The sequence below is a fragment of the Crassostrea angulata genome, chromosome 8 (genome assembly GCF_025612915.1).
Source record: "Crassostrea angulata isolate pt1a10 chromosome 8, ASM2561291v2, whole genome shotgun sequence".
NCBI classification, from domain to species: Eukaryota; Metazoa; Mollusca; class Bivalvia; order Ostreida; family Ostreidae; genus Magallana; species Magallana angulata.
The window spans coordinates 53,757,512-53,770,021 of NC_069118.1; the positions used below are offsets into that span (position 1 = coordinate 53,757,512).

At 35.7% G+C, this 12,510-nt stretch overlaps 1 protein-coding gene across 1 annotated transcript; it reads left to right on the forward strand.

Annotated features, from left to right (window-relative positions):
* The first annotated feature begins 7,310 nt into the window (after positions 1-7,310).
* LOC128159477 (tripartite motif-containing protein 2-like) lies at positions 7,311-12,177 on the forward strand. Its single transcript, XM_052822593.1, has 3 exons — positions 7,311-7,393; positions 7,677-7,759; positions 10,144-12,177. The coding sequence occupies exon 3, from the start codon at positions 10,167-10,169 to the stop codon at positions 11,820-11,822; it is 1,656 nt and encodes a 551-aa protein (XP_052678553.1). The 5' UTR covers positions 7,311-7,393; positions 7,677-7,759; positions 10,144-10,166; the 3' UTR covers positions 11,823-12,177.
* Positions 12,178-12,510: the final 333 nt, after the last annotated feature.

Below are 12,510 nucleotides of genomic sequence, written 5' to 3' on the forward strand. Positions count from 1 at the left end.
TAGAACATTTTTATACAGGACGTGTGTACAGAGAAAGAGAGGGAGAGAGAGTGTGTGTGTGTGTGTGGGGGGGGGGGGGGGGGGGGGGGCGGAAGCAGTGAGGTGCGAAGGCGATTGCTACTAGATACTACTATTGCTCTTACATCTTTCGCATTCTCACCTTCGCACTTTCACCTTCGTCTTTTTCCTTCTCTTAATCGATTACGCATACATGTAATTTCAGATAGGTATTGTACTCGCCCAAGGTTTGCTGTTTGCTCTCGGAAATTGTTTTAAATACATGTACTATTGCTGTGACCAAGTATCAATGCATTGATACAATTGATGCTGAGTTTTAAATTAAGATTTTATTACCACCAAGTAGAGTTGACGATGGAAAGCAATAACAATTTCCGGTAAGGTCCAAATTCAAAAGTACTTGAAACCAGGAAGACGTCAAAAACTTATTAAGGGATGAAATATACTGAGTGATGTTAGCTAGAAACAGGACGGAAAAGGCCTTTTTAGATTTATATGCATCATCGGAAATAATGTACTTGTTTATGTAAACTCAAACTGACACATTGCTTGTTAGAGAGAGAAAGGGTTTTGTTTTATACATGAGTTATATAGAAACAGAAGTAAAGGTTTATAGAAGTAGAACATTTTTATACAGGACGTGTGTACAGAGAAAGAGAGGGAGAGAGAGTGTGTGTGTGTGTGTGGGGGGGGGGGGGGGGGGGCGGAAGCAGCAAGGTGCGAAGGCGATTGCTACTAGATACTACTGTTGCTCTTACATCTTTCGCATTCTCACCTTCGCACTTTCACCTTCGTCTTTTTCCTTCTCTTAATCGATTACGCATACATGTAATTTCAGACAGGTATTGTACTCGCCCAAGGTTTGCTGTTTGCTCTCGGAAATTGTTTTAAATACATGTACTATTGCTGTGACCAAGTATCAATGCATTGATACAATTGATGCTGAGTTTTAAATTAAGATTTTATTACCACCAAGTAGAGTTGACGATGGAAAGCAATAACAATTTCCGGTAAGGTCCAAATTCAAAAGTACTTGAAACCAGGAAGACGTCAAAAACTTATAAAGGGATGAAATATACTGAGTGATGTTAGCTAGAAACAGGACGGAAAAGGCCTTTTTAGATTTATATGCATCATCGGAAATAAAGTACTTGTTTATGTAAACTCAAACTGACACATTGCTTGTTAGAGAGAGAAAGGGTTTTGTTTTATACATGAGTTATATAGAAACAGAAGTAAAGGTTTATAGAAGTAGAACATTTTTATACAACATGTGTGGACAGAGAAAGAGAGGGAGAGAGTGTGTGTGTGTGTGAGAGATGGGGGGGGGGGGGGGGCAGGTGCGAAAGCAGCGAAGATGCGAAGGCGATTGCTTCTAGATACTAGTACTACTGTTGCTCTTACATCTTTCGCATTCTCACCTTCGCACTTTCACCTTTGTCTTTTTCCCTCTCTTAATCGATTACGCATACATGTAATTTCAGACAGGTATTGTACTCGCCCAAGGTTTGCTGTTTGCTCTCAGATGTTTTTGGTACATATGCTCTAGACAGTATGGTGGCCATTGTGCTTAGTACTTTGAAAGTTCATTAATATTCTACAAGGTTATCTGATATATCTTGCACTGGCTAAGCCTAATCATTATGTACTTCATATAAAATGTCATGCCCTCCAGAATGTGTGTGGACTTCCAGACTTCTGATACTTAACAGTCTGCTTACCTTAGTTCAATACCATGGTTTAATAAACACAGACACATTTGGATTTCATTTTACGAAAAAAATGTTAAGATTGTAAATTGTTGGAGGTATTTTCTCAAAATCCGTCTGTAACTTTTCCCCCATTTTTTAACTTCTTTAAAACCACTGGGTCAAATTTAACCAAACTTGGTACAAAGCATTCTTATGGGAAGGGAATTCTAAATTATTAATACAAAAGATTAAACCCTTTTTAAAAGGGAGATAATTATACAAAAACAGTGAGTATAGGGTGTGTGTCTTTCAAAATGCACCAGAAAAGCCAATATTTAAACAAAATCTTGTATATATAGTGAAAATTCTAAATTGTAAAAATCGTGGCCCCAAAAGTAAAACTGGGATCCCATGCGGGGTTCTTATTTTAACATAGAAATATGTAGAAAAAATCTTTTAAAATCCTCTTCTTAAAAACCACTGCACCAGGATTACCAATATTTACACAAAAGTTTGTTTATATATGAAGATTATAAATTGAAAATTAGTGACCCACAGACCAAAACTGGGGCCCGAGGGGGAGTTCAAAGTTTAACAGAAATATGTAGGAAAAACATTTTAAAATCTTCTTCTCAAGATCCTCTGCACCAAATATGCCAATATTTACACAAAAGCTTGGATATATAGTGAAGATTCTAAATTATAAAAATCGTTACACCCAAACCAAAACTGGAGCCCCAGGCGGAGTTCAATGTTTAACAAAGAAATATATAGAAAACATGTTTTGAAATCTTCTTCTCGAGAACTACAATGTTACAGTTTGTGAGATTACTATGCAAGGATCCTAAAGTGTAGATTCTAAAGTTACATGTAACATCAACCCCGGACTAATACTGGGGTTCAAGAAAGAGGTTCAAAGTTCACAATAGAAATAGCATAAATGTTGTAAAATAGAATGTTCCAAGGAATTGTTTAAGTGAGCGATGTGGCCCATGGACCTCTTGATATAGCTAAATATTTGCATATCCATTGCGCTTTCCCACTGTTAGTCCATACGGAGGAACTGCAAATATTTTTCTATAATCGCAATTGCTCTGTCGGTATACTATGACGTCATAAAGGTGTGACGTCTATACTTTTCCATGACGTTATAGATTTAAACCATTATAGGATACATCATGTGTATAATTGTATATTTACATTCCAAATATTTTTTGCATGTAAAGTGTATGAAAAGCTACTGCAGTTATAAGACCGTAACACACACAGGGTACTCAAAGGTGAGAATGACTAGTTTTATTATGACGTCACAAACGTTGAACGCTGTAAAATGCAACGTCACGTGCGAGAATCAAAGTTCACGCTTGTGGCTGTTACAGTGGCTCTTCCATTAATTTGAACTTACCCTTAGGATAAAACAGAAATGTTGACGTAAAAATCACATATGCAGACAAGAAAAGAAGTTTTAAAAAATGTAAATATAAGCATTAAATCATTATTTTTTGAAAGGTATAGTCTCATAACTGCAGCGGTGTGTGCATACAAATTTTCATTCAATTTGTATGCACACACCGCTGCAGTTATGAGACTATATCTTTCAAAAAATAATGATTTAATGCTTAAGTAAAATTGATTTATTTAATTAAAACATGTCTTAAAATAACATTTTAAAGGAATTACTGTTATAACATATCATTGATTCTGTTAACAAAACTATGTAAATTAAAAAGATACATTACAGACTGAATGTTTATTTTTGATGCAATGGCTAAATGTAAAAGTCTAGGCTAATACAGGGTATTTGCGAGTGGTAAAATGCAATTAAGTATTGAATCCTTATTTTTTGAAATTTGTTTGCACACACCGTTGCAGTTATGAGACTATATCTTTCAAAAAATAAGGATTTAATGCTTATATTTACATTTTTTTACATTCTTGCCTTGTACGCAAATACGAATTATACCTCAAAATTACTGTACTATCCTATGGGTAAGTTTAAATTAATGGAAGAGCCACTGTAACAGCCACACGCGTGATCTTTGATTTTCGCTTGTGACGTTGTATTTATTAGCGTACAACGTTTGTGACGTCACAATTTAAACTCGTCAATTAACCTTTAAGTACCCTTTCTGTGTTATGGTGCTATATCTGCAGTAGCTTTACATGCAAAATATACGTGGAATGTAAATATATAAATTTGTATGCACTCACCGCTGCAGTTATGAGACTATATCTTTCAAAAAATAATGATTTAATGCTTATATTTACATTTTTTAAAACTTCTTTTCTTGTCTGCATATGTGATTTTTACGTCAACATTTCTGTTTTATGCTAAGGGTAAGTTCAAATTAATGGAAGAGCCACTGTAACAGCCACAAGCGTGAACTTTGATTCTCGCATGTGACGTTGCATTTTACAGCGTTCAACGTTTGTGACGTCATAATAAAAATAGTCATCCTAACCTTTGAGTACCCTGTGTGTGTTATTGTCTTATAACTGCAGTAGCTTTTCATACACTTTACATGCAAAAAATATTCGGAATGTAAATATATATAAGTAATAAACAACGATTATTTAGTGAACATGGCGTTATATTTACATTCTACGTATATTTTGCATGTAAAGCTACCGCAGATATAGCACCATAACACAGACAGGGTACTAATAGGTTAAATCACGAGTTTTAATTGTGACGTCACAAACGTTTAACGCTGCTAAATACAACGTCACAAGCGAAAATCAAAGATCACGCTTGTGGCTGTTACTGTGGCTCTTCCATTAATTTGAACTTACCCATAGGATAATACAGTAATTTTGAGGTATAATTCGCATTTGCGTACAAGACAAGAAGGTAAAAAAATGTGAATATAAGCATTAAATCCTTATTTTTTTAAAGATATAGTCTCATAACTGCAAAGGTGTGTGCAAACAAATTTTAATATTTACATTCCACGTATATTTTGCATGTAAAGCTACTGCAGATATAGCACCATAACACAGAAAAGGTACTAAAAGGTTAATTGACGAGTATTAATTGTGACGTCACAAACGTTGAACGCTGATAAATACAACGTCACAAGCGAAAATCAAAGATCACGCTTGTGGCTGTTACAGTGGCTCTTCCATTAATTTAAACTTACCCATAGGATAGTACAGTAAACTTGGGGTATAATTCCCATTTGCTTACAAGGCAAGAATGTAAAATAAATGTAAATATAAGCATTAAATCCTTATTTTTTGAAAGATATAGTCTCATAACTGCAACGGTGTGTGCAAACAAATTTTCATAACGCGCGTTATTCAATTTGTATGCACACACCGTTGCAGTTATGAGACTATATCTTTCAAAAAATAAGGATTCAATACTTAAATAACGCGCTAACGCGCGTTATTCAATTTGTATGCACACACCGTTGCAGTTATGAGACTATATCTTTCAAAAAATAATGATTCAATACTTAAATATTTACATTCTACGTATATTTTGCATGTAAAGCTACTGCAGATATAGCACCATAACACAGACAGGGTACTAAAAGGTTAAATCACGAGTTTTAATTGTGACGTCACAAACGTTGAACGCTGATAAATACAACATCACAAGCGAAAATCAAAGATCACGCTTGTGGCTGTTACTGTTGCTCTTCCATTAATTTGAACTTACCCATAGGATAATACAGTAATTTGAGGTATAATTGGCATTTGCGTACAACGCAAGAAGGTAAAAAAATATAAATATAAGCATTAAATCCTTATTTTTTGAAAGATATAGTCTCATAACTGCAACGGTGTGTGCATACAAATTGAATAACGCGCTATTTTTTCGAAAGATATAGTCTCATAACTGCAACGGTGTGTGCAAACAAATTTTCATAACGCGCTAACGCGCGTTATTCAATTTGTATGCACACACCGTTGCAGTTATGAGACTATATCTTTCAAAAAATAAGGATTCAATACTTAAATGAATAGCAATTGCTCCGCTGGCATATTTACCATGATGCGCTAGCGCGCATCATGAAATATGCCAACAGAGCAATTGCTATTCATAACGTCATGTTCACTAAATAACGTTGTTTATTTCTTAAATATTTACATTCCATATATATTTTGCATGTAAAGCTACTGCAGATATAGCACCATAACACAGACAGGGTACTAAAAGGTTAAATCACGAGTTTTACTTGTGACGTCACAAACGTTGAACGCTGATAAATACAACGTCACAAGCGAAAATCAAAGATCACGCTTGTGGCTGTTACTGTTGCTCTTCCATTAATTTGAACTTACCCATAGGATAATACGGTAATTTGAGGTATAATTGGCATTTGCGTACAACGCAAGAAGGTAAAAAAATATAAATATAAGCATTAAATCCTTATTTTTTCGAAAGATATAGTCTCATAACTGCAACGGTGTGTGCAAACAAATTTTCATAACGCGCTAGCGCGCGTTATTCCATTTGTATGCACACACCGTTGCAGTTATGAGACCACATCTTTCAAAAAATAATGATTCAATGCTTATATATATCTTTAAACAATAAGGAACTTTACACATATTTAAAGGCGAATGTGCGACGGAGAGAGTGCAAAAAGGGCAAAATTGCAAAGGTGAACGAGCAACAGTAGCATCGCTCCTTTGCCTTCATACTTTCACCTTTGCACCTTTATACCTTCGCACTATCGCATCTTTGCTCTAAAGGCTTATAACGTGCGAAGATGCAAATTGCTCCAACAGAACATCATGTAAAATGATTTTCAACAAATTATTTTAGTTAAAAAGAAATGCTAATCAAGCTGAAATCGCATTTTAGGTGCAAAAAGGTCAACTTAAATGGGCCTTAACACAGAGGAATGAAAACTGACCCCCCCCCCCCCCTTTTTTTTGTATTTTTGAAGTATATTTTGTCTACAGATTTCCGTGATAAACATCTCAAGAGTTTTTGATACAGCAACATTGAGGAGTGATATACCTTAAATCCTATCTGACTATGCTTCAATTTTTTGCATGATAAATTACTTGTATTTAATTAAACAGGGTCGAAAACTCTTCAAGCGAAATGCATCCGGGGCGAAACCACCCAGTATCTCTGATAGAGACAGGGAACCAGTCAACAGACAGACACGAGCGCAGACGACAGGCAAAAAGGTGTTGCATGCGATGCATGATGAAAACAAGGTCCGTGAAAGAAGAGGTATAGAGACCTACAAATCAGGGAGTTTATTCACCAATTATAATATAGTAATTTTGAGGAATCGTTAAAATGTTGCCGCCCATCCAATACATTTTAAAAGAACACTGGCTGGCTGATCTTGGCGAGGTTTGTCGAAACTCCAAAAATATTTCAATAGGCCTATATCTCGACAAATCTCGCTAATATTTTGGCTGGCATATCAACATATTATGATACTCAATCAAAAGAAGAACAATCATTTGAGAAGAACGTTACTGATTTATTAGTTATCTGGTTATAACATGGCTGACTGTAACTATTTTACTGCTTTTCAACAAGTTAACATCTTTTCATAGAGTAATTACCCGGAATATTTGGTTTTGTGTTTTATCTAAACCTATCACGTGATTTTTATACAGGCCGCCGACAACATGGACAAGGAAGATTGTTGCCCTTTTGAGTCAGTTACAGCCCTGTGAGGTGCGTAGATGATGGTAGCTCGTTAAATGTGTGTATCAGTATCTGTTATTTCTGGATGTTAAAATTTAAATCTTATGCTATTGATTTAATCTCTATTATCAATTATTAAACTGTTAAAAGTTTTTGATATTCTACAAGACATTGTTGGAATTATAGAGTGTTCAATATGTTTATAACAGCAGTAACAGGGTTGACAAAGTATTTTAACTGCTCTTCAACAAGTCAACAACTATTATTGAATCTTGTCTTAGAGTTACCCAGAATGATTGGTTTTTATGTTTAATTTAAATCAATCACATGATTTTATACAGGCCGCCGACCAGGAAGAGTAAACACGAACCAGGAAGATTATACATGGATATTGTCACCATTTTGAGTTGTAGGCCTTCATGAGGTGCGTATATTGTTAAGTGTGTATCAGTGTGGTAGAATCAGGTATATGGCATTCCTACTAGCTCTGGCTAAAGGGTTAACCCTTTAGCTCGATCGGTAGAGTGCTGGACTGGCGTGCCAGAGGACCTGGGTTCAAACCCAAGCAGAGGCAAAAAGTATCTCTGTTACATCAGTATCTGTGGTTTAGATTGTTGAAAATTTAAATCCTAGCTACTGAATTAATCTCTATTATCAATTTTAAAAAGATTTAAAAATCTGAAAATATAAAAGGAGGTCACGAGTGTCCACTCTACAACTATTTGTTGAGAAAAAGGTCTAAACTTGCTTATTTAAGTTGTGACTTTGTCTCAAAATAGGGTACCCTATTCTTAAAATGGGTCTCAAGAATTATCAAACGGTAAGAGATATTTTTGTGTCTTTGGAATGACATTGAAGTTATATTTTCATTGAAAAATATATAAGAATATATGTCTATTTTTAATTTAAAGACAGTTAATTTTTTGGACCCCCCCCCCCCCCCCCATTTCTAAAAGTTTATAATTATGTTATATTATATAAGTGGGACAACTTTGGAACTGGTATAGAGATGTTTGTCTCATTCAACGCAGATTGTTTTAAATTCACATTTATTCATTTTTTCTATAAAAATATAATGTCAATGTGTTTCCATAGACACAATAGGTGTAGACAGGAATTTTCTTGTTCTACAATTAAATCCCACTAACTGATAAAATTAGGGTACCCCATTTTGAGGCAAAGTTACTACATAATGATTCAACCCTTTTCTCACATATGGTTGTAGAGAGGACACCAAGAAACCCCTTTTTAATAGCTCACCTGAGTTGAAAGCTCAAGTGAGCTTCTCTAATCACATTTTGTCTGTCTGTCACATTTTCAACATCTTCTGAAAAACTACAGGGCCAATTTCAACCAAACTTGGCAGAAATCACCCTTAGGCAAAGGGGATTCGAAATTGTGAAACAATGGTGGATTGAATTTCTACATAGGAATATATAGAGTAAATCTTTGAAAATCTTCTTCTTTGAGAAACTAATCAGCTAGGAAAGCTGAAACGGATGTTGAAGCATCTTCAGGTAGCGTAGATTCAAAATTGTGTATATAGTTGCCTTAGGAGGTAGGGTGGGGTCACAATGGTGGGTCAAATTTTGACATAGGAGTATATAGAGTAAATCTTTAAAATATCTTCTTCTCAGAAACTAATCAGCCAGGACAGCTTAAACATGTGTGGAAGCATCCTCAGGTAGTGTAGATTCAAAGTTGGGAAAATCATGATCCGTGGGAGGAAGGTTGGTGCCACATTGAGGGTCGAATTTTTACACAGGAATATATATAGTAAATCTTTAAAAATCTTCTCCAAAACTAATCAGCCAGGTGATTATTTAAAATTGTTTAGACTTTGGCTCCAGGATGATTGGGTCTCACAAGGGGTTAAGAGTTTGATGTAGGTTTATATCCCATATATAAACAATTGTTTAGGATCTTTTTGAGAGCTGCAATGCTCAACATGTGATATTCTATAAAATCATCCTTTTAGAAAAGGGACTAATAAACATTAGAATATCCAGTGGGAAAAATAGATTTTTGTTTATACGAGATTTACATATATTATACTACATTGTCCAGATAGTTTTGTATTATGACTCCATTAAGATGATTTATCATACCTATTGTTCCTCAGGTGAGCAATGTGGCCCTTGGACTTCTTGTTTTTTCATATTTTTCAAGCTCCAAAATAGGTCTGCAGCTGGGCAGTCCAACAGCTGTTTTAAGTGATTAAAAAGGAATTTTTCTGTATTGTTTACAAAATAACATGAAGTACCTCGTATCTATTGCTCTTTCATCTTTTGGCATCAGTTTTGGGAACCGCAACACAGTTCAAGAAATGTTTACATTTTTATTCTCAAAAGTACAATATGGCCACATGTCCCTCATAATAATCAGGTTATTCAAAGTACAACAGGGTCTTATTCCTCGAACTTGTTATTATTTAAAATACAGTGACTGTGACAAATTTTTAGCCAACTAAAAACATAAGGAAAACAGACGAGGTTGCAAGCCAATTATTATTGAAACATTTCAAACAGAAGAAATATTTGTGTACAGTCTGTAATGGTAAAAAGTGTTTGAAATTACTTAATACAGTAATAATTTGAAGCAAATTTTATGATGCGAGATATTTCTAAAAAAGATGTCCCTTTTAGAACTAAAAAAAAAAAAGAGATACTGTGCTTCAAATTTATGAAGTTTAAAGAAAAACAGTTGTGTTGTTATTTGATGCAAGATGCTGGGGAACAAATTTCAAGGACTTCCTCTGAATTCATCCCAATTATATAATTAAACCAACTTTTGTTTTATTTTTTTCAGAACATGAATAAAAGTATCTGACCATGGACAAGCGCTGGGCCCAGGATGTGTTACGGTGTCGTCTCTGTGAGACCCCGGGCCCCCCTATGTACTGTGACATTTGTCACATACATCTGTGTAAAGCCTGTGTGGGGGAACATATCTCTGATCTATCCAAAGAACACAAAGTGCTGCCATTTGAAAAGAGAGGATCTACTCCCAAATGCCCAGAACATTCCTCAAACATAAGTGTACTATACTGTGAACAATGTGACATTCCTATTTGTACAACATGTGCCTCCTCTAAAGAACACTACAGTCACAAATTTATTGAAATATCTAAAAACATTGATAGCAGGAAAGAAATCATTCAAAAAGATTTACAAGAACTAGAGAAATCCATTTATCCCAAATACCAAGAGATTGCATCCATTAACCAAGTCCAGAAATCTGCTCTGAATGAAAACTCCCAGAAATTAACAACAGAAATCGACAAACATGGAGAAGACTTGCACAGAGAAATAAACACCATTATCAGAAACATGAAATCTAACGTGGAGGAAACGGACACCAAACACCTGGCTGTCTTAGACAAACAGGAAGATGAAATTAAACACACCATTTCTGAAATCACACAGACCATTACTGAACTAAAGACATTACTGGACTCCAATGATGTCAGCCGTGTCTCTGCCTACAAATCCAGAAATGATGAATTCAGAAGATTGCCTCCTAAACTCACAGTGTCCTTACCAAGTTTTACCCCTCAGAAGATCAACAAAGAACAACTTTATCAACAGTTTGGTTCTCTGTCAGCGTCATCTATCAAAACAGAAGAACATGGCTACACCATTGAATCTCCCGGTGCTGAGTCCTCTCCCCCGGACAGACCGCTCATTGATGTACCACGGATCATCACACAGATAGACACCGAGTGTAGACGATTAGACAGTGTGTCCTGTCTGAGTGATGAGGAGATGTGGACGCGTGGTGAGGACAACATCATGAGTCTGTACAACCTCCGTGGGGAACTAGTGAAGTCAGTCCATACCAAGTCAGGGAACGCTCCATACGACATAGCAGTGACAAGGAGTGGGGATCTAGTTTATACTGATTACAGAGATAGAACTGTGAACATAGTGAAGAATACACAGATACAGACAGTGATCAGACTACGGGGGTGGAGACCTCGCAGTGTCTGTAGTACCTCCTCTGGTGACCTCCTGGTTGTCATGGACAGTGATGATAATAAACAAACAAAAGTTGTGTGTTACTCTGGCTCCACAGAGAAACAAAGTATTCAGTACGACGACAAAGGACAACCTCTCTATTCATCTGGTGGATTATATAAATACATCAGTGAGAACAGGAACCTAGATATCTGTGTGTCAGACAATACAGCCCGTGCAGTAGTGGTGGTCAATCAGGCCGGGAAACTCCGGTTTACCTACACTGGTCCTCCCTCTACTACCGAGGAACCATTCTATCCACGCGGCATCACAACAGACAGCCAGGGTCGGATCCTGACAGCAGACCTTAACAACCACTATATCCACATCCTGGATCAGGACGGACAGTTCCTCCGCTACATTGACAACTGTCATTTACAGTATCCATGGGGTTTATGTGTGGACACCAGAGACAACCTCTTTGTGACTGAGTTCTACACAGGTAAAGTGAAGAAAATACAATATGTGTAGAACATTACACAGCAGTGTAACATTGTTTGTATGTATTACATGTTGACAAATTGACTGTATATATTGTTTGTGTATAACAATTAATTACCTGTATTATATAATTAGTTTATGTTAATAATTAATTATATTTAATTAGAATTACATGTCAACAATGTGTACAATAAACTCATTGTATTTTGTGCATTGATTTCAATGGTAACAAATTAACACCTTGTATATCTTACTTTCCAAACAAACTGTTTGTGCATTAGAAGAATACAATCAAAAGACATTCTGTGTAATGAACATTGTATATAAATGATGTTATTCAGCTGGATGGGTATATCATTGTGTATAATAAATGATTTGTATACAACTATGTGATCTTGTTTTATTTTTTTTTTGCTGGCCTTAAAGCCGTAACTTTGAATGATAAATTGGATTTTTAGATTTAATTGGATGGAGCATAATCTCTAAATGTTTTCATGATCTGCCTGGTGAAATCTGTAGCAATTAAATCTCTTCACAATTTGAAACAATGGTGATAGTTGCATCTGAAATGTAATGACTCATTTTCTTTATCAATGATTATGTCACAGTGACCAAGTGTGCAATCTTCTAATATTGTAGGTAGGTGTGTAGATGATGTGAAGTCGTCAAACCCTGTATACGTTTAGCGTGACCCCTGTAGATTTCCAGGTCAAACGGT

What these genes read in the sequence shown, in the direction of transcription:
- LOC128159477 (XM_052822593.1), top strand. Translation starts at nt 10,167, where the DNA reads ATGGACAAGCGCTGGGCCCAGGATGTGTTACGGTGTCGTCTCTGTGAG.